Here is a 21032-nt window from a genome sequence, read left to right as displayed (position 1 = left end):
TGAACATTTGTTTAATGGAAATAAACTTTTTTCACGCACAATGTACATTTTCTGTATACATAAAAAATATTTTTGTATACAGGACTTTAAATATATATATATATATATATGTGTGTGTATATATATATATATGTTTTTGAAGTATAATTTTTTATGTTCGTTGTACATTTTCCGTACACAACATGAACATTTTCTATACATGTTTATCATTTTAAAATACAGATTGCACATCTTTTGTATACATAAGAAAAAAATATACACTTTAAACATTTTTCAAATCCATGTTTAAAATTTTTTAGATATATATTTTGATGTCTACTTTTTTGTACAAATTGTATGTTTTTTGTATACATAAGAAACATTTTTCTTTTACACATTTAACATTTTGCATGTACATGATTAATATTTTCTTCAAATATGTGTTATGATGTCTACATTCTTTATACATACTATACATTTTTGTATACATATGAAAAAAATTATACATGTCAACATTTTTAATACATGAGCCACTTTTTTCAGATAAATGTCTTCAAACATTTTTCTGAATTCATGTTATACATTTTTTGACACACGTGGACATTATTTTAATGTATCTACATATTTTAAAATTAAGCTAACAATTTCTTTACACGGCATTTAACAATTTTCAAATTCATAGTTTTTTTCAAGTATTTTGAAGTGCTGGAATTTACGGTTTTAGAAAGTTTTCGAAAATATGAACAAATGTAAGAAACAAAAAAAAACAAATGAAAAAATGTACGGGTACACCAAAGGTCGCTCGAAAATAGCTCAATCCTTTTTTGCTAAGATCAGCATAAAAATATGCTGCTGACGTGAACCAAACAAGCAATGGATTAAGCAACTAGTGCGAAAGCCGTTGCGCATTAGCGCATCCGTTTTCTAGTCACACCTTGAGAGCTTCTGCAATAAGGATGGCTGGCATAACCAATCCAGCATGCCTTGAGGCTCTCGCCTGTAGGGAGGCTCTAGCCCTATCTACGGACCTGGCATTATCGCATGAATTGATTGCTTTGGATTGCCAAACGGTAGTCAATGACATTCACGGGGACACATGAGGCAGTCATGCGAGCACAGTGAAGGAGATCATCAACACGGCAGAATGATTCAACGAGTGTTCCTTTATCTTCAAACGAAGGACTATAAACTCCGAGACACATAGCCTCGCTAAACATACTTTTGGACTGGATTTTGGTCGCCATATTTGGCTCCTCACCCCTCCAGACGTTCATTGTATCCATATGTTTACTGATTAATAAATGTGTGTTTAGACTAAAAAAACATATAGTCGCGCCCGCTATGTCCCGCTAACTCAGCCAAAAAGAAGTGTCATCACCGTAGAAGAAGACAGGACATACAGTTTTTTTTTTTGAGGGGTGAGGACATACAGCTGAAACAGATGCCGAAGTTCAACAACGGAATGAATGAGTAATCAGCCCGGCCCACCACAACAATCAGGACACTTCCATACTGATGAGAAATGCCTTCCCTGGAGCTCAGAGATCTCCAAGCTTCTGAAGAAAATCGCAACTGTGCAACCGCGCGACCAATATGCTCGTTCGAGTACACTTTCGTTCACACGCTGCTGGAGCTGCTCACCTCCGTGTCGTCGTCGAACAAGGTCTTTGACACGGACCCGATCGACATCATCTCGTCAGACCCCGACCCGGCCTGCTCCGGCTGCTGCTTCTTCGAGGCCATCATGGGCGTCTCGCAGACCATGTCGGTGCACGCCGCGCGCCACTTCCTCCGCTTCGAGTGCTGCCTGGACCGAGGCACCGCCGCCACCAGGGGAGGCTCCTTCCCGGGGTGCTTGAGCGCCCACACGCGGCGCAAGTCCGGCACCCAGCTGGTGAAGGAGGAGAGCCTGCGCTCCCTGTTCCGTCGCTCACTCGCTCGCGCCAGCTGCTCCTCGTGCCTGTCATGGTGTCTGCTCCTCGTGTGAAGCGTGGGAGCGGTCGAGTTGCTGGCGCAGTTCCTCTGGCTGCTCCGGCTCTTGTTGCCCTTGCCGTCATCCTGGTTGCTGCTGCTGGGTAGAGAGTCTGAACATGGCAAGTCATCTTCGTCGAACAGATCAAACTCCATCTCCGTGTATATCTTCTTGATCACATCCTCCAGAGAGTCCATGTACCTACAAAATTTTCAGCAGTCTGATTATAAATTTAAACTCCCTGTAAGTTATTGAGCAGTCAAATTATACATTTAAACCTTTGTCTCATCATAGATGTAAGTTATTGAGCAGTCAAATTATTAATTTGAACTCCCTGTAAGTTATTGAGCAGTCAAAAATTGGACAGGAATCCAGAGTTCACTTTTGTTACGAAATGGCTCCAAGAGATCCTAATATGTAGTGCTGTTCGGCAGGATAGTATTTCTAAATTCAGCATATAAAATTACCATTATATATATTTCTGTCATCTTCTTCAGCTTTAACTTTCAGTTTCTCCTTAAGGAATAAGCTTATAAGCAACACAGATACATGACTCAACAATGAGAACAAATAAAGGCTAACACAACACATGTGTAATATACTCATATTTATGACCATTCAAGATTCAACACAAAATATCATCTCATTTCAATTGTCATTAGGAGTTACAACAATGTGCTCTACAATGTCAGCAATGCTTTCATGCTCCTCAAAGGATCAAGGAAAATGAGCGCCACTTATTTTTTTAGGGGAATGAGCACCATTTCTTTGTGATGCTCCTATCTCACAATTCTTTTCACATGATTGGAACTGAAGCATGAGAGCAGTTATAGGTTATAATAGCACACAGCAAATCCCTAGCAGTAAAATTAGTTGTAGCCTGCAGTTTGGCAATAGTAGAAGAGATAAGTATCTCAAGTTAAGATTTCCGTCAATATGTAGCGATACAAGTGATCAAACCAAAGATTGTATTGAAGCATAAGGTTTTCATCTGGCAACGGAAGCAGTACCGAGCATGCATATATTTTTTATGAAAGGTATTATGTTTATTTACAATGATGTGATACTGGTTTTTCTAACCAAATGCATGATCAATTTGATAGCGTCTGCTGGGATGCTCTGAAGCACATTCTTGCAGCCAGAGGCTTTGGGAGCAGATGGATCAGATGGATGGATGATATACTATCAACTAGCTCTTCCAGGATACTAATTAATGGAACTCTAGGGGAGAGGATTTTGTCAAGGAGTGGGTTAAGACAAGGAGATGCTCTATCGCCTTATCTTTTCATACTAGTTGCAGACGTTTTGCAACAGTTATGCAAAAGGGAACACCAGGCGGGGAGCCTTAAACACCCACTTGGAGCCGACGGCCCTTTTCCTATCCTACAGTACGCGGATGACACGTTGATTTTACTGCAAGGGGATGTCCAGCAAGCAGGGATTATCAAATGGATTCTAAAGGCTTTTAGTGAATTCACTGGGTTAAGGATCAATTATCATAAGAGCACTTTTGTTCCAATATGTTTAGACCAACAAACTTGCAAGGATATTACCGACGCTCTGCAGTGTCAGGTCACAGCCTTCCCTTGCACATATCTGGGACTGCCCCTTTCTCTCAACAAGATAACACATGGTCTGTTGATGCCTGTGATACACAAAGTTGACAAGCGTTTGTCTGGTTGGCTTGCCACTTTCCTGTCTTGGGGGGGTCGCCTCACCTTGATTAATGCAGTCTTGGCAGCGATCCCTAGTTACTTCATGGGCTGTTTTCTATGGCCAAAACAGTCGCTGGAGAAGGTTGAACAAATTTTGAGGGGTTTCTTATGGCAAGGAAAGAACCAGGCCAAGGGAGGACAATGTCTTGTCGCATGGGAAGTGGTCATGCTACCGAAGGAGAATGGAGGTCTGGGAGTACGAGATCTTGCAGCACACAACAAGGCTCTGGTATGCAAGTTCATGGCAAAGGCTTTACAACAGGAGGAAGCCCCGTGTTATAATTGGTTTGCACGTAGATACTGCCAGAAGGAAATCTCTTGGTCTCCTCACAGCCGGGATACCGCTATCTGGAGAGGCTTCAGGTCCACCGTACAGTTGGTTATGGAGGCTACCAAATGCAAGTTAGGGAATGGACATGGAATTGCCTTCTGGTATGACCTCTGGCTCGACTGCGGTAGGCTAATGACATCCTTCCCGACACTTTTCACCTTCTCTACGTCCAAGTTCTGCACAGTCGCCTCCCAGTTCAGAGATGGGCAATGGAACATTCAGCTACACCCAAACCTCTCTTCCATGGCAGCACAGGAGCTGGAAGTCCTAAATGAAGTCTTGAGCAACGCACATCCTCAAGAAGGTACGCCAGACACCAGAATGCCTCTTTTGGAAGATAAGAGATTAGTACTGCATACTTCTACAAGCTGCTCACCTTTAGGGGAAAGAACTATACGCCAGCTCGCTACATCTGGGACAGGATCATACCAAACAAACACCGTATCTTTCTGTGGATTGCACTCCAGGACAGACATAACACTAGGGATAATATGCTAAGAAAGCATTGGGATAGAGTTGTATCCCATAATGGATGTGGTCTATGCCCAGCTGCAGAGACAATGAGCCACATTTGCTCAGATGCAAACTAGCACAAGCTCTATGGTCCAAGTTCGGTCTGCAGGAGCTATCCACATCCTCTACAGGAGCTGAAGCTTTTTTCTGTTCAGAACAGCCGCGGACTCTGCACGGCAAGTTGTGGCATATTCTCTTCGCGGCATGCGCGGTCACCCTTTGGAATGCCAGGAATGCTCAAGTCTTTGATGGAGCCTTTTGGCAGGAGAGACATGTCTACAACGAGGTTACTGAATTGATCATGCTATGGAGCCTGCGTGCTTCAGAGCACGCTCGACAGAACCTTGTAGCTTGGGCAGATGCTTTTGTTTCTAGTTTAGCAAGAATAGCGTTGGCTCTTCCTTTTTCATCCTGCACGCTGTATCCTGACATAGGTCTGGTGATGGCCTGCTGCACACGTTGTGCCGTGTTAACATCACCTTCATGTAAATGACTTTGGTCATTCGGGTACTTTGCCCGTTTTGAATGCATAAGGTAGAAATTGCTCTACCTTTTTATTCAAAAAAAAATCAATTTGTGGGTATGTTGCTTGTACAATTTTCTTTAAGTAACCTAGCATGGTTCTGTTGGCTCAGGTAGCAAGAAGTGCAGTCATCACTGTACCTTACAAAACTACTTATGCTTCAACGCTAAACGTTCACAAGCATCAACAGAGCTAATAGCTCAACAAATAAAGCCCTGTAATGGTTATAATGCATTCAAAACACAGACCAATGCTAAACATTCACAAGCATCAACAGAGCCAATAGCTCAACAAATAAAGCCTGTAATGGTTACAATGCATTCAAAACACAGACATACCTGGACTTGATGGTCTTCTCAGCAAACTTAACGATACTGTCAGACTGAAATGAATCCCCTTGGAGGTTTATATCAATAAACTGCAAAAGAGAGCAGATCTCTTTTATCATCTTCTGTTTTGAACCTTCCTCGAAGTCTGGGCCAAGTTTGGACCTGATTATTTCCAACCTAAGTAAGATCTGCAGTTCATGCCTGATACATGCTTGTTAAGGCGTACAAGACCAAAAAAAAAACTTAGTATTGCCTACATGTTACTATCTCACTGAGGACTAAATAATTGCAGGGCTGGAAGAAAAAAAAAACTGAGGACTAAAAAGGATACTCTCGGATTTTGTAATTTGCGTTGTATTTTGAGGTTTGTTCTGATCCAGCAGATGCTGAATTGTTGTCTTTGTACTTCAACAGAAGCTCTTTGGGTTTCCTCAACAGAATAATGGAAGCTTCGGAGATAACTTTTGCATCAGAAGCATCATCTACTTCCCTGTGTTCAAAATATCTCACTGTAATCTTTCCATTCTTAATCATCAGCGCATCGACAGACAAGCCAACCAAGCGTTCAGCTAGATTTCCCAAATCAGCATCTTCAGAACAAAGACCTTGCTCAATCTTCTGAGGGATGCTCCCAAGAAATGCTTCTAAATCTTCCATTGAAGAGAATGCTGAAGTCTCCTCGTCCACTTGTTGCTCCACTTTGTTGCAATCTGCTTCATCCACTGGTTTGTCAATTTTGTTACAATCTGCTTCATCCACCGAACAGACATGAGGAGCCCCGTCCTCCTCTGAGAATTGAAGTTTTGCTTCTCCTTCATCCTTTGAGGAAGAACGTGTCTCGCCTGTATGAAGGCTCGATGAAGTACCAAGAGATGACAATTTCACTTGCTTCAGCCAACATTTCAGAAACCGCAACTTTTTGGATGCAGTGCCATACCTGCTGAAATACAGGTCTTCCAACTCCACCACTGGCATGCTGCCATCAGCATGTTTGAGGAGCACATCACAGAAGGTGCTCCAACTGGCTGCCTCAAGTAGCTTACTGACCAGCCTGATTCTCTTCTTCCTCACACTCAGCTCCTTTGGTGGATCAGGCATGGAACTATCCAATGTTTCAGGACTCTTCGCAACCACCTGTTCTAAACCAGTGCCATTCCTGTCGACATGCAGTAATGCACAGTTCATCGAGAAAGGTACGAGAAGGCCATCTACAGACTTCTCGTCTCCATCAGAAATCGAAACCATTGCACAATAGTTTTTCCTATGAAGGAAAACCAGAATGAGCTGCCAAATAGGCATTCCAGCCCGAAGGCAATTGCTCTCATCAGCAAGAACCAACTCAAGAAGCCGATGAGGGAAAAATTCCCTGTCCACAGCTCCTTCACCGTCACCCTTGCTCCTATCCTGTGGCAACCCACGTACCAGAGCAACCTCGCCATCTCTGCCCATTAACTGCTCCCAATTCCCCACCTCACACACCGCCTTCACATGTATCCTGGACACACCGTGGCTACCCACCTGCGACGGCGTGTAGCTAACAATCTCAACCTCGCAGCCCTTGCAGACCAGTGGCTTCCCTTTCACATCGGCGATCTCCAACACTACCTCACCTCGCCGTCCACCTCCCCCACACCCAAATCCAACACCTCCCCAGACAAGCCCTGGCGGGGCAACCGCCGACCCCAACGTGACTGCATCTGCTGTCGTAAACCTCCACCCTAGGTCTGTCACCGCCCTCCGTATCCCCTCGCCGGTGGAACCAACGGCAACCCAGCACACCTGTATGCCCCTGGACTGAAGCCGGTCCCTCACCGGCTCGAAAACCCCACGAAACCTCTTCTCAGGGCTGGCGTTCTCCCCGAATTCCTCGAAATCAGAGACGGACGTGAAGAGAACCGCCAAATTGGGCGGCCGGTCGAAGACGCGGCGGCGGCGGCCGTGTTGGGACTCGGCGTCCCAGGAGTAGTCGTGCTCGAGCTGGAGGAGCGACTTGGCGATGGAGGAGGAGGCAGTGACGCGGGGGTGCGGCGAGGCCGGGAGGGCGAGGCGGCGGAGCGGGGCGAGGGAGGCGAGGGTGGCCGTGGGGAGGTGGAAGGAAAGCGGGGTAGGGGCGGAGGGGAGGTGCTTGGGGAGGAGGGAGGAGGAGAGGATCGGGGAGAGGGAGGAGAAGATGAGGCGCACGGCGGAGAGCGAGGCGGGCGAGGGGGAGGCGGCGAGGAGGGAGGCCGCGGTTGGGAGGACGGCGGCGATGTAGGAGGAGGAGGAGGCGGACTGGGCAGTGGGGGCGCTAGGGTTTGGAGAGGGGAGGAGGGGGTTGAGGTCGACGAGGAGGACTACGCGGTGGGGCTCGCCGGCGATGGCCGTCATGGGTGGGGGCCGGCGGCGGAGGGGGAGGGTTGGGGAATTTGGTTGGAGCAGTAGATCTGTGTGAGGGCTTCAGATTTTCTTTCTTTTTCTAGTGTGGGCCTGGTGGAGAGGGATTCTAAAATTTTGGCGGGAAAGTTGAGCGAGCCGGCGAAGAAGGTAGCAGGTTCCCCGCGAACGTAGGCGGTGCACCCGTAGTTTATGGTGCAACCCTTTCACCGGTGACCAGCGAACGTTTGTCCGGGAAAGAATGGTATTTGTGAACATAGCTGGCCAAACGGGCCGACCCGGCCCAGCTGCTAATCGGGCCGGCCCACCGGCATGCCAGACCCACTAGTCTGCCTGCTATTTGGCACACTGGGCGTTTTTTGCCTATTTTACCTGTTGGGTCATATAGAGATATATAAAAAATATAAAAAGGCCGTGTCGTGCTGGCCCGTGTGCTCAGCCTAGCATCCCAAGCATGGCTCAGGGCGTGCAGCGTGCCGGGCCTGGCCCATTTAGCTCGTGTCATGCCTCGCCCATGGCGGCCCGTGCCGCATGCCGGGCCTGGCCCGTTTAGCCCGTGTCATGCCTCGCCCATGGCGCGGCCTGGTTGGCACGGCCCATTTGGCCAGCTATATTTGTGAATGTTTTTTTTTGCGAAATCATATGGGAGTCTTATTCCAAACTCACAGGTACAATTGAAAGGCAATAAGTCCTCACAACATGGAGGAGATCTGCACATCCACACCGTAGTACATGACTCGGTACGGCTATAGTTTGCCATACAATCTGCTACCCTGTTTTGAGCTCTACTAATTTTATGTGGAACAAACTCCCTTTCATTCACCATTGACTTGATTTCTGCTACTAGGTGTCCATAAGCCGAACGAGACAATTTTGGTTAGCGAGCATGGCAACTCCATTGCAGTCCTATTTTTCATTAGAAAATTGTCATGCTTGCGAACTATATTTGCCATCTTTGCCATCCTCGCGACAACTGAATTTTTCATGAAAACATTCGCAACTGTCAGCCCTCCCAATGAACGCTCGCTGATTATGGTTACCAAAAAATTACTTTACATGTTATCAAAATATTTGAAAATAATTTAAAGACATACTAGACATAATATACATCTAGGATACCATGAAATTTGAATCTAGATATGAAACAATTGCCTGAGAAATAAAAACAACAAATCCAACATTGACTATGTTCCTCGCAAAAAAACATTGACTATGTTTACGGGCCAGATTTGTGGTCTAACATTGGATAACTACTATTCAAAATATGAATTGACCATTTTGTTTCTCTAGATGTAGGTTGAATTTTAATCTAAGATTTTGCAACATGGCGAACATATATTATATTAGAATTGTGTTTCAAAATATGATTTGAGTATTTATAATCTCGGGTTGCATGGGATATGTTTTCAGGAGGGTTTTCAAAAAATTGGGTTGGCTAGGTAATCTGATAGTGGATCCCTTATCGCCGTCGAGGGGCAAACACCCCCTGGACTTAGTGGGATACCTAATGGGGGCGTTGGCGATAGTGACGAGACATATCTAGCGACGTGGTGGCAGGAAAAAGAGGAGACAAAGCGGCACAACTTGGTAGGAGCAACAAAGGGGGAGGAAGGGGGAGGGAAGGAAGGTGGCAATTGAGAGGAGCGAACGAGGGCATGGATGGTCATGTGGACATGGTGGCATTATAGATCGGACCTCTGTTGTACCTTTCTCCTTTGATGGATTCGGTATGTAGCATTGAGTGTTTTTTTTATTTTTAGAACTGAATTCGTACATAACAATTTTATGTTCCATGTTCCTTCCGTGTCTCACTTTTTCCTATCCTTGTCGCCCTCCCTCTTCTCTCCCCTCAACGAGTTCGTATCTTTCTCTTCGTTGCCATTCACACTAGGATCAACCACCACTATTAACAAGGTAGGCATGGTGGTAGTGCACGGGGAAGGGAGGTGCTGCGAGGGACCACTGTTGGGAAGAGAAGGTGATCGATGTGTGTGTTGTCCGATGTTCCTCAAATGGTGGGGAAATATTTTGACAATGAAGGAAACAAACATTATATATGTTTGATTCGTAAAATCCTACACGATTTTAGTTTGTAAAAGTGCGGGAATAGGAATATCATGCCCATTCAAATCCTACACGATTTTAGTTTGTTTAACTGTATCACAAAAAAATAAGGAATTTTTTCAAAAGGTTTGAGTAGATGCTAGATTTCCTATGAAATGTCGTACAAATGATTCCTTAGGAAAATTCTTATAGATTTAATCCTACACAACCAAAGGATCAACATACACAAATTTCTAAGGATTCTAATACTTCTCCCGCAAAAAAAAAGGATTCTAATACTTCAAAATTCTTATAAAATTTCTTAGATTCAAAGAATCCCTAAAGGATTCAATCCTATGAATCAAAATATATAGGGAAAAAATTCTAAGGTTTTCAATTATCCAAAAGAGAACATTCGAATCAAATAACCTATTATGGGGAAACAGACGTTCCATATTTTAGGTGTTCTGTCTACTGTTCCCCTGATTATTGAACCCAAAAGGCTTTACCCTATTCATAATTTCAAATGGGTTGCTACATCTTCACCATGATTAGGGATGCAAAGTGGTGATACTTAGGATACCTTCGAACTCTCTCTAGTTCAATGAAATAAACTAAGTTTTTTTAAATAAATTTTAAAAAATATATCGCTTTTAGAAATGTACTACTTCGTTTGACTGAATGAAAGAGGGCACGTAAGGGTACACCCCTGGCAACGATGACATCCCCTACTGGTGCTATCTGTGCGATGTGTTAGTCAACACTTTTTTAAATCAGATATATGAAAATCAAAGAGGCCAATTTCATCAAGGTAACAAATTACGTGTACACGTAAATGGCATCACTACACACATCAATGCCTTATTAAGAGAAATCGCCCAATGCTGTAGTTCATCTTATTATGCTTGCCTGGCGCAATTAAGTCTCGCGTCATCGGTGACAAAGGGCTTTTCCCCCTGACCAAAAGAGTGAGCCTGTGTAAATTACTGGTGAACCACAAAAATGATTTCTCAAAGATCATCATCAAGAGGTGCCGAGCAGCAACTGTGCAGCATTCCGTTAAAAAAATTGTTCATGCAGCTACCTGCGCAATAAGGCTTTGACGGATCTGATAAAGGTGCATGTGCCACACAAACGTTAACAGACCGTGATAGCAAGGAGAGAAGACATATCGCTAATTACGCAGTCATATAATATGCTCAACAGAATTTAAAGGCAGACGACCATGATCAAGTGGGGAACATGACAATGGACCCAACAAGAGCCTTTCTTTCTTTCAGGAAACAGCATACAGTAAAGGATCAAAGTTATATTTGTGTTGGATAATTGCAGGGATGGAACATGGAAGCTGTAAGTTGCATACGTTCACCAACAAGATAGTTTTACTATCCCCACAAAAAAAAGGCTTTACTACCAACCACAGGCACATCAAATACACTAAAATGCTAAACTTATTTGCATTATTTCCCATTGTGTACATTAGAATGTATAAATGTCAACCATGCAGGGGACATCAAACAGGATCACAATACATACCTCTGGTAGCTTCTTTCTGAAAACCACTTCTAGTCTAGCATCCAACGTGTTCTCAAAGACAATTTTTCCATCTTGAGAAGCCATTACAACTCCACCAGAGCTAAAAAGAGGTACAAGAGTAAGCTTTAGACACTCAGATCCACAATTTATTATTCAATGAGCATGATTTAGTTTCAGCTGGTAATAGCAACAAATCCAGAAGAAGATTTACTCAGGAATAAGGATCGCTTAAATGGACTAGTATAAAAAATAGCAATATCACTTAGAGAACATGCAGGATTGCAACACGAGACAATGCAAATACCCTTTAGCAAAAGAAAAGAGGGAACACAAAGAAGAATGCCGGCATGGCGGCAACAGCTTCTTCATGGGAGAGATGAGAATAACTTGTTCTTCCCTTCTTGCTTGCTTACTGAGTAAACCAATCTGCCTCCCCATCAAATAGCGGGGGCCAAACAAATAGCTTGAGGGAAATATTTAACGACAATTTGGTTATCATGTCACTGACAAACAGGCATGTGCATGTTGCTACTGTTGCACATAGCAGCTGTATGGAAAGATTCCTTCCTAATATCGTATTATAATCCATGCAATGCGAGACACTTTTTCAAGAATTCACATGAACATGCAAAAAAAACATTGAGAAAGAAGACACCCTTCTTCTAGTTACTTATGCAGTTACCATACAGCATGCACCCTTTGCATTTAAGAATGTTGCCTTCAATAACCAAATGCATAGCAAATACAGAATATCACGAAAAAATAAGCCACCTTACAACAGGTCCTAACATAACACAAGTCAACAATTTGACAAATAATTCAAATGCCAAATTCCCAATGCACACTCAGGAAGGAAGCGCTGATGGAACTTTGGATATAATATTGAAATGATGAATATGGGAGAACATTTGTGAACAGTTGCTAGTAGATATCATCAAATGCCAAATTCCCAATCCACAGAAGATTGCAAGTATTACCAGGAAAGGTCATGTTCCTTGTAATGACTGGGAGCAGGCGGCAGATAGACATGGCGGTCTACCATGATTTCAGGCGGATATACATTTGCTTTTTCCGCATACTCATTCCTCGCAGACTCCAAGACTGATTCAACAAGCTCAAGATCCTCCTTCCTGCAGCGGAGAATAACCGCCGACTCTTTCAGACGCAGCAAGCTCTGGTCAGGTGACTTTATACGTTAGATAATACTCAAGCATCATTTATGTTCAATGATACGGACACGATATCGCCACACATACCAACAGATGATAGTGCTATGCAAGTTGAACCAGTAAAAGAGTTAAGTCATAGAAAAGTTGTTGAAAATACATCCATATTTCATCGAGGAAAGGATGATCGTGTGCGCCAGTTATGTGGACCTGGTGTGGCCGGCCTAGCTAGTTGTACATCAAAACGTTATTGCTCGGGTGATACACGTGACAAGTGCATGAGGTTATTTTATATGAAATAGACACGATGTGTTTTTCAGGGTAGACACCCGTATCAAGTTTTGGAGGGATCTTTAGAAAACCTCTGTGTTGCGATTTCTCTTCGTGGAAATTGTTTTGCGCGTGAGTACCTTCATCGAGATTGGTTTTCTCGTGCTGGGCCGCAAGGTTCAAACCCTCTACTTCGTGTACATCGCGTGCGCGGGCGAGAGGTTGCTGTTACTGAAGGTGGAGTGTCGTGAAAGGTCGGGCCGCAACAACGGATCGGATCTCGCCACGGGGTTCGGTTTATATCAGGTGGTATCAGAGCAAAGGTTAGTCACGACGACTCAGTTTGTAATATCATCTGCGGAGTCAAGCATCAACATGTTGAGCAGGAACATATTGATGGAGGAGGAAGGCATTGGCGAGGTCACTCTTTTTCACACTCGTTGCGTCGTGAACGGACGACGTGCCAATCTGACAATCGATGAGAGTACCACAGTCAATATGGTGAGCATCGAGGTGGTGGAAAAATTGGGGCTGAAGATGGCGCCTCTTGAAAGACCGTACACGCTGAAGTGGTTCAAAGGTGGAATCAAAATTACGCATCAGATTTTGCTAATTTTTGATCTGGGAAAATATTGTTGTGCGGAATTTTTTTCATGTTTGTCCTGTGTCCATGGTGTCGTGCCATCTGCTACTTGGGGACCCATGGTGCAAGCGTGTTGGGGCTGTTCGGGATGTCAAGAAAAATAGTTATTCTTTATCACAGAAGGGCAAACAAATTTGTTTTATTCCCATGCCAGCGGATGTGTTCGCTGCTGATTGGAAAGATCGTTTGCGAAAAAGAAGAGAAGAGCAAGAAGAAATAAATAAAGAAGTTGATGCACCGATGAAGGGGCTAAATCTCTTGGTGGAGAAGGTGCAAGGGGATGGTGATGCTAAAGGGCTGCGTTGGAGTGTTTTTAAAACGCAGTGCATGATCAAGGGTCGTGCATGTAAGATGATAATTGATGGTGGCAGTTTTACTAATGCCGTTAGCAAAGATCTCGTGCATGCCTTGGGTTTGTCCATGTGGCGGCACCCACAACGGCACCACGTGGAGTGGTTATACAACTCCGGGAAATTAAAAATTACACATAAGGTGCGTGTGCCATTTGTTGTTGGAGATTATATTGATAAGGTGGATTGTGATGTCTTGCCAATGAACGCTTGTCAGTTGCTATTAGGGAGACCGTGGCAGTTTGATCGTGACGCGGCGCATGCCGGAAGATCGAACACGTACACATTCATGCATGGTGGAAGGAAGCATATGCTAAAACCGATGCTAGATAGTGCAATCATTAGAGAGCAACAAATTCCGGAGAAGGAGGTCGTGTTAAAAATTAACATGAAACCGCGGACGGTTTCACTTCAAGGGAGGGAGGATGATACGGACACGATATCGCCACACATACCAACAGATGATAGTGCTATGCAAGTTGAACCAGTAAAAGAGTTAAGTCATAGAAAAGTTGTTGAAAATACATCCATATTTCATCAAGGAAAGGATGATCGTGTGTGCCAGTTATGTGGACCTGGTGTGGCCGGCCTAGCTAGTTGTACATCAAAACGTTATTGCTCGGGTGATACACGTGACAAGTGCATGAGGTTATTTTTATATGAAATAGACACGATGTGTTTTTCAGGGTAGACACCCGTATCAAGTTTTGGAGGGATCTTTAGAAAACCTCTGTGTTGCGATTTCTCTTCGTGGAAATTGTTTTGCGCGTGAGTACCTTCGTCGAGATTGGTTTTCTCATGCTGGGCCGCAAGGTTCAAACCCTCTACTTCGTGTACATCGCGTGCGCGGGCGAGAGGTTGCTGTTACTGAAGGTGGAGTGTCGTGAAAGGTCGGGCCGCAACAACGGATCCGATCTCGCCACGGGGTTCGGTCTATATCATTCAATTTTCAAATTATGAAAAAATCATGGAAAGTACTCAAAAATTAATAATCATGGAAATAGAGGCTATTAAAAAAAGGCAGGTCTAAGTCACTCTACTTATGGATAGATAATTCTAATGATTCCTGAGCAACAGCAACTACTTTGCATGCAACTATCATCTACTTATATGTTATAAAGTTCATAAAATCAAAGAATATATATAAATTTTGAAAACTAACACATCAAAAAGTTGAAAACACACTAGAGTGTTATGATTAGAAATCCATTATAGCAAGTACAAATGTTACTCTTCAGGGAGAACACAAATAGCAGTTACTGAAATTTCCCTTTTTTTAAAAAAATCACATCAAGTGCTGGGATTTTGGCTGCCTAAAATAAAATAAAAACGATTTGAATTTTGAGGTCAATTTAGACAGTTTTCATTGATATCTTTGGGGGGGGGGGGGGGGGGGGGTCAAGAAAGAATTCACTCTTTTACATTTCTCAACGTGCCTGTGCTTCAGCATCGATTTTTTTCCCCAAATTCGACTTGGCTTGGATTATGCTTTTGTTATCACCAACAGTGCTTGAAAATGGTAGATGCAGCACTAAGGGAACCGGTTAGTTACTGAAATTCCGTGTGTCTCATCTTGAGGGCAGCCATTTGTACATTCCTAACAGGGGATGCATTCACAACCCATATAGAGATGTGTGCTGGTTCAAATGAGCTATTACTTGCAATAGCTGCAACAAAATTCATGCTTCATATTTACGTTACAGAAAACGATGCAAATTCCACTCTGCTAACCTGAACAATAAGTATCCTGAGAAGTTTCTTGTAAGATTCATGGTCTCGGCTTTGGTACAGTAGCTCTTTACGCGCTGAATCAATCATAGACTTCACTAAATCATCTTGAGCTTGAAGAACTTCAATTCGGGAAGCATTGAGCTGCATTGAGTATTCACTGCATAAGGTAACACACAATCAACTTCAGAGAGTTATTCCTCTGTTCTGATTTCTTTATATCCACATGAGCAGGTCATGTGCCAAAAAGGAGAAAAGTTCTATATCAATGACTTATGAGGAGCAAGTATTTGCCAGTGCGTAATTTGTAAAATAAAATAAAATAAACAGCACAGTCGGGAATGAGAACTTTTACATTTTCTTCTTGATATCAACTTGTTTCTCTTTCTTTTCATAGTCCTGCCTGATCTTCTTCTTTTCAGCTTCCACCAGTTGTAGTTTCTCGATTTGGAATTCCTGAGATCATTCATCAGTTCAAAGTTTCAAAAAGGCATCACACAAATCATGACAACACTAAAAATATCCTAATTATCCAGAAGGACGGACAACTCAATGAAGGAGACAGAGTAATTCACGGGGACATATATCTGAAGTTCTAGCTTTTCACTTTTCTGAATTTGCATTGTATCAGCAGAAAACGCAGTGCCCCAGATTACGATTACAAACATTACTACTAGCATAGATGTCCAACGGTCCAGCATTACGCCAGGGAGAATCCATAGAGAACACGACCGAAACCGCAACTCCAGCAAGCACTCCGGTAAGCCATGGACCACCAACACAGACTCCTACGATGACGCCACTGCCCGATCCACGCCCCGGTACGCTCCAGTGCGCGACCCCAGCAGCGATGCAACAGATCCAACCCTCCGCGACGCCGATCTCGCCGATTGCAGCCGAGATCCGAAACTATGGAGTAGAAAAAGATGCGCAATATAAGAGGAAACCAGCGTTACCTCGGCGGCGGCGGCCACGATCTCGAATGCCTTCTCGACGGCTTCCAAGCGGATGAAGTCCGTCATCTGCTTCAGCTGCTGCGCAACATTAACTTCGTCCATCTTCGCGTTTGGAGAGAGAAAGTACACTGATCCCTTGTTCGCCGGTGATCGCCGGGGTCGGTGACAGTGAGGAGACGGGTTTTGAGTTGTCGATGCGGGTGGCGTCGTGGAGAGGTGATTCGTTTTCCTTCTTTGACGTGGGGGTGATTCGTTTTCAGTTGTTTATACGGAAGACGTGGCCGCTCGGGCGATTTGCCCCACTTTACAAGGGGTTGGATGATTTGCCTTGTGATTGTCTCAATGACAGTGGCCCTGGGCCTCACCCGGTAGCCTCTCAGAGGGCAAATGATCTTATGGAGAAGTAAAGTGGGGCAAAAGATCTAATTTCTTGGAGGAGAGGTTTTACACGCACGCATGTGTTCGTGTCAGACCACACATTAGGGCATCTCCAAGGCATAGGGATGTCAACCGTGTCCTGTTTAATCCCGTTTAAAGTCCATCATTCACTTATGATATGATAGTTCAAAAAAGTTGTTTGTTTGCTTGAGGAAAATGAACCATCAAACTCAGAAAAACTAACTAAACGGAATTGTGGACGCCATTTATTTGCCATTTACAGATCACGAAAGCCATCGCGAGAAGATTTGCAGGAGTGTGGACACTAGACACGTAGGACCCCGACATCCTCGGTCCACCCAAAATCCTTCCCGGACCCTGCGCCTCCATCCTTCTCATTTTTTCTTTTCCTTCTTTATCTCTTGCCTTCGACGCCGCTCCACCACCCCAGCCATCACGTCACACCCCTGCCGAAACTCCATGTCTCCGTCACCTCCAGCGCTCCAGCGGGGCTCCACCTCGCTTCTCCTCCGTCCTCGTTCAACCCCTATCCTTCGACCGCCCCGCCAGGTACCATCCGCTACTGGTATATTCATCATGCCCGACAAGTGTTCGATGAATCGCCGGAGCTAAAAACAATTTTCTCTTCTTCTTTCTAGCAATGGATTTCGGTTTGGGGTACATATATGAGCAGTGTGTTGAGTCGTCCGACGAGAGTACTCCGATGAGACGGCGATGATGCAGGAGGTCCTTGAAGACACGGGGCATGTGGAGGAACATGTTCTCAATTTCAAGGGCTCGATCAAGGGTCATCGAATGCTCGACCGCAACAGGGCGCGCGACCATTTGACACTGATAGCCGACTACTTTGCCCCAGATGCACTCGTCGCTGACCATTTTCGCCAGCGTTTTTCGGATGCCTAAGACTGTTTTCGATCGTTTGTATCATGGCGTCTGGTCTTATGATGACTGCTTCATCCTAAAGAAGGATGTCGTGGAACGATTGGATTCTCTGGTTACCAGAAGTGCACGTCCACACTTCGGATGCTTGCATATGGCACAACCGCTGATCCATGGGACGAGTACATACGGATGTCTGAGAGCACATGCGGAGATGCCATTGTTAGGTTTGTAACTGCCATGGTCGAGGTGTTCGGACCTCAGTACGTGAGAGTCTCAGTGAGAGAACCAACTGTAGCAGACACTGAGAGGATCTTAGCAATCTCGGAAGCAAGAGGATGGCCAGGTTTGCTTGGATCTCTTGACTGCGTGCACTGGAAATGTAAGAAACTGCCCGAAGGCTTTACAAGGGCAATATCAGGGTCATATTAAGAAGTCCACCATCATTCTTGAAGCAGTTGCATCATAGGATCTTTGGATTTGGCATGCTTTCTTTGGCATGCCCACGTCTCACAATGACATCAATGTGCTGCAATTATCACCGTTGTTTGCGAGGTTGGCTAAAGGAAAAGCTCCTCCTTGCCACTATAGTGTCAATGGACATGAGTACAACATGGGTTACTATCTGGTTTGCGGTATCTATCCTCCGTGGACTATCTTTGTCAGCACCATCTCTAAGCCAATTGGTAAAAAAAGGGCTCACTTTGCCCAAAGATAAGAAGCAGCTAGAAAGAATGTCGAGAGGGCATTTGGAGTTCTCTGTAGGCATGTTTTTACAATTGTTTGTGGACTTGCTAAACAATGGGATCCAGAGACCTTGTGGGAGGTGATGACATGTTGTGTGATCATGCACAACATGATCGTCAAAGATGAGGGTGACGATGCTGCCGCAGCTCTAGAATTTCAGAACATCGGTGATCCTATCCAACTTCCAGACAAGAATCCGACCACATTTGAAGAGTTTATTCAAATGCATCAACAAATTCGGCATCGACCAACTCACGAGCAGCTGAAGGAAGATCTGATTGAACATCAGTGGGCACGCTTAAAGGGGAAAACAATGTTGGGATATAATATTTGATTTTTTTAATTTGAACTATTGTTGCATGCAGCTATTTGAATGTCTTTACCCTTTGTACGAGGCTATTTGATCGTGCGGAGTTAAAAAAAATGAGGCAGGTCGGATGTATGCGGCTACGGTTGAATGGCGTCCTCCCGCATCCATGTTCACGGACTGGTTCTCCCTTCCGCGGACGGACGCGGGAGGAAATTTGCGGGTTACCATTGGAGATACCCTTAAAGCATATACAAAGGAGCTTCTGTCCATCCCAAACAATGACTGGCCAGTGTCTGGACAAAAAATTGTCACCTAATCAAATCTGACATACTCAATCCAAACGTCTAGACTGACTGACACCCCCAAGACCTAGCTCATATGTAGGATAGATATGAGACGCTTGAATGTGTTCGTTACATCAGACTTAATGGCAGGGGCCCGGGCCAAATCTCTTAAAAGACCTCTTTCCCTATCCATCCTCCACATTTGTTGTCGGCAATGGTGAGTCTTCGTTTTTGGCTTGATTAGTGGCATGGTGGCTCATCTTTATGCTCTTCTTTCTCTGTTCTGTTTTCTTACTATTCTAATAATTTCATCTCAAAACTTTTCCTTAATAATTGGGATATGGGTCTTCAACGTGTGCTCTCTCCTGAAGAGTTGGAGAACTGGCACTGTCTTGCTACCATCTCTCCCACGCTCTCAGAGTCGGCAGATTCGGTGATCCAGCCTCATACTGCTTCTAGTTGTTTTATAGTTAAATCTCTTTATTCCAGATTGATAGAGGGTTCTGCTACTACCAAGTTCAGAAATGTGTGGCGTCCTAGAGTTCCTCTCAAAATTAAAACCTTCATGTGGCAAGCTATTTGTGCTCGTCTGTTAGCGGTGGGCCAAATTCGTAAGTGTAATGGCCCTGATTTTGATCTTTGTGTTTTGTGTGATGCTCCGGCGGACTCCTCAATGTGACTTAGCCATCATGTTCTGGTGTTGCGTTTGGTCGTATGTGACATGGGAGCCCACTTCTTTCAATGAGCACCGATTGCTGACTAGGTCTTTGTTGAGGCAAATTAGGGAGTAAATTAGGCGTTTATTTTGGTTCGATTTTTTTACTACATGTTGGGTCTTATGGACTACTGGAAACAAGTTTACTGTCTGTTCAAAACTTCAAATCATTATTCTTTCTACAGCAATGGAAATCAGTGACCAAGGAGGGTGACCTAGAGGATACGGAGCTGCTGACCTGGCGCGTTCGTGCCATGGCGTTCTCTCTTTCTCAGCAGGATCTAGCTTCTCCGACCTAGGGTCTAGTTATGGCTTTCTCTTGGATGCTTCTTTTGTGCAGGGCATCTCATTGTGTTTTTGCTGCATGTTCGGTGTCTAAACTTGGTAACTAATGTGTGGTCCGGTGTTAAGACTGTTGGATGTACGGGTGAATTCTACATGTTGACCTTCTTCATCAAGTCAAGTGTATGCCTTTTCTCTAAAAAAACAGTATTCACGTTTTTATTGTTATATCTATACATTATTTGGAGGATTAAAGTTCACATGATCATACACAAACTCCGAGACCAAAATATACACGTGCATGATCAAGTTCAAAGCAACCAGAAAGGCACGCCAGAACTCTTGCGAGAACGATTACAACCACGATACGAGTTCTACATGACATCGCCGGAAGGAACGAGCAACAAAACTGCCGCTGCAAACTTACATATACCAGACGGAAAATACTACAGTACTAGCAAAGGATGGCAAAGATGCCCGCGTGGCTTCAGAAATAGGGGAAGCGCGCCATCATGGCCGGCGGCGAGCTGGACTCCTTGCAGAGGGAGTCGAGCTTCCACCCGGGCAGGGAGACGGCGCCGGGGCGCTCCCTGCTGGCCGGGGAAGGCGAGCCCGGGCTGATGGGCTCCTTGCTCGCCGCCTTCACCGCCTCGACGGCGCCACCGCCACCGCCACCGCCCGCCGCCGGCCTAGGCGCCGGGACGATGGTTATCTCCGGCGTCCGGCTGCTGCTCCCCTCCATCTCCTCGCTCCCTATGCTGTAGATGAACCTGGAGGATTTTGTTTCTGCGTTGGAAGTGTAGAACTGGTCTGCTGCACTACTGCCTTCAGTGCGATCTGCTTGCCTTGCCTTGCCTTGCCTTTATGCCATTTTTATTGAGAGGCAGAGATGGCGATGTTTTTTTTTTCTCTAACAAACAACTGATTTAGTTGTCTTCTTTATTGTCGGGAGAGGATAAGATCAAGACGTAGTCGGATATGATCTATCA

General features: G+C 44.6%; 3 protein-coding genes across 5 annotated transcripts; all 3 read right to left on the bottom strand.

Moving 5' to 3' along the window:
* Positions 1–1306: 1306 nt before the first annotated feature.
* Positions 1307–8349, bottom strand: LOC125543285 (uncharacterized). The gene is made up of 3 exons (XM_048706588.2): positions 5694–8349; positions 5372–5563; positions 1307–2152 (listed from the first exon to the last, which is right to left on the bottom strand). The coding sequence occupies exons 1-3, from the start codon at positions 7727–7729 to the stop codon at positions 1597–1599; spliced, it is 2784 nt and encodes a 927-aa protein (XP_048562545.2). The 5' UTR covers positions 7730–8349; the 3' UTR covers positions 1307–1596.
* Positions 8350–8542: 193 nt separating this feature from the next.
* On the bottom strand, positions 8543–16684 carry LOC125543286 (V-type proton ATPase subunit E). 3 transcript variants are annotated; one of them, XM_048706591.2, is made up of 6 exons: positions 16428–16684; positions 15827–15927; positions 15475–15631; positions 12292–12488; positions 11315–11414; positions 8543–8708 (listed from the first exon to the last, which is right to left on the bottom strand). In XM_048706591.2, exons 1-6 carry the CDS (start codon positions 16527–16529, stop codon positions 8676–8678), a joined length of 690 nt encoding a protein of 229 aa, XP_048562548.2. In that variant the 5' UTR covers positions 16530–16684; the 3' UTR covers positions 8543–8675. The 3 variants fall into 3 exon arrangements, with proteins under 3 accessions (XP_048562548.2, XP_048562546.2, XP_048562547.2); XM_048706589.2 differs by lacking the exon at positions 8543–8708 and adding an exon at positions 10532–10734 and having other exon boundaries at positions 16428–16683; XM_048706590.2 differs by lacking the exon at positions 8543–8708 and adding an exon at positions 10745–10886.
* Positions 16685–20324: 3640 nt separating this feature from the next.
* Positions 20325–20906, bottom strand: LOC125543284 (uncharacterized). The gene has a single exon (XM_048706587.1). The coding sequence runs from the start codon at positions 20783–20785 to the stop codon at positions 20531–20533; it is 255 nt and encodes an 84-aa protein (XP_048562544.1). The 5' UTR covers positions 20786–20906; the 3' UTR covers positions 20325–20530.
* Positions 20907–21032: the final 126 nt, after the last annotated feature.

This window comes from Triticum urartu, chromosome 3A (genome assembly GCF_056163025.1).
Source record: "Triticum urartu cultivar PI428250 chromosome 3A, HENAU_Tu73, whole genome shotgun sequence".
In the NCBI taxonomy this organism is placed as follows: domain Eukaryota; kingdom Viridiplantae; phylum Streptophyta; class Magnoliopsida; order Poales; family Poaceae; genus Triticum; species Triticum urartu.
The sequence above is the reverse complement of the archived record's forward strand: the minus strand, read 5'-3'. Positions and strand labels throughout refer to the sequence as shown.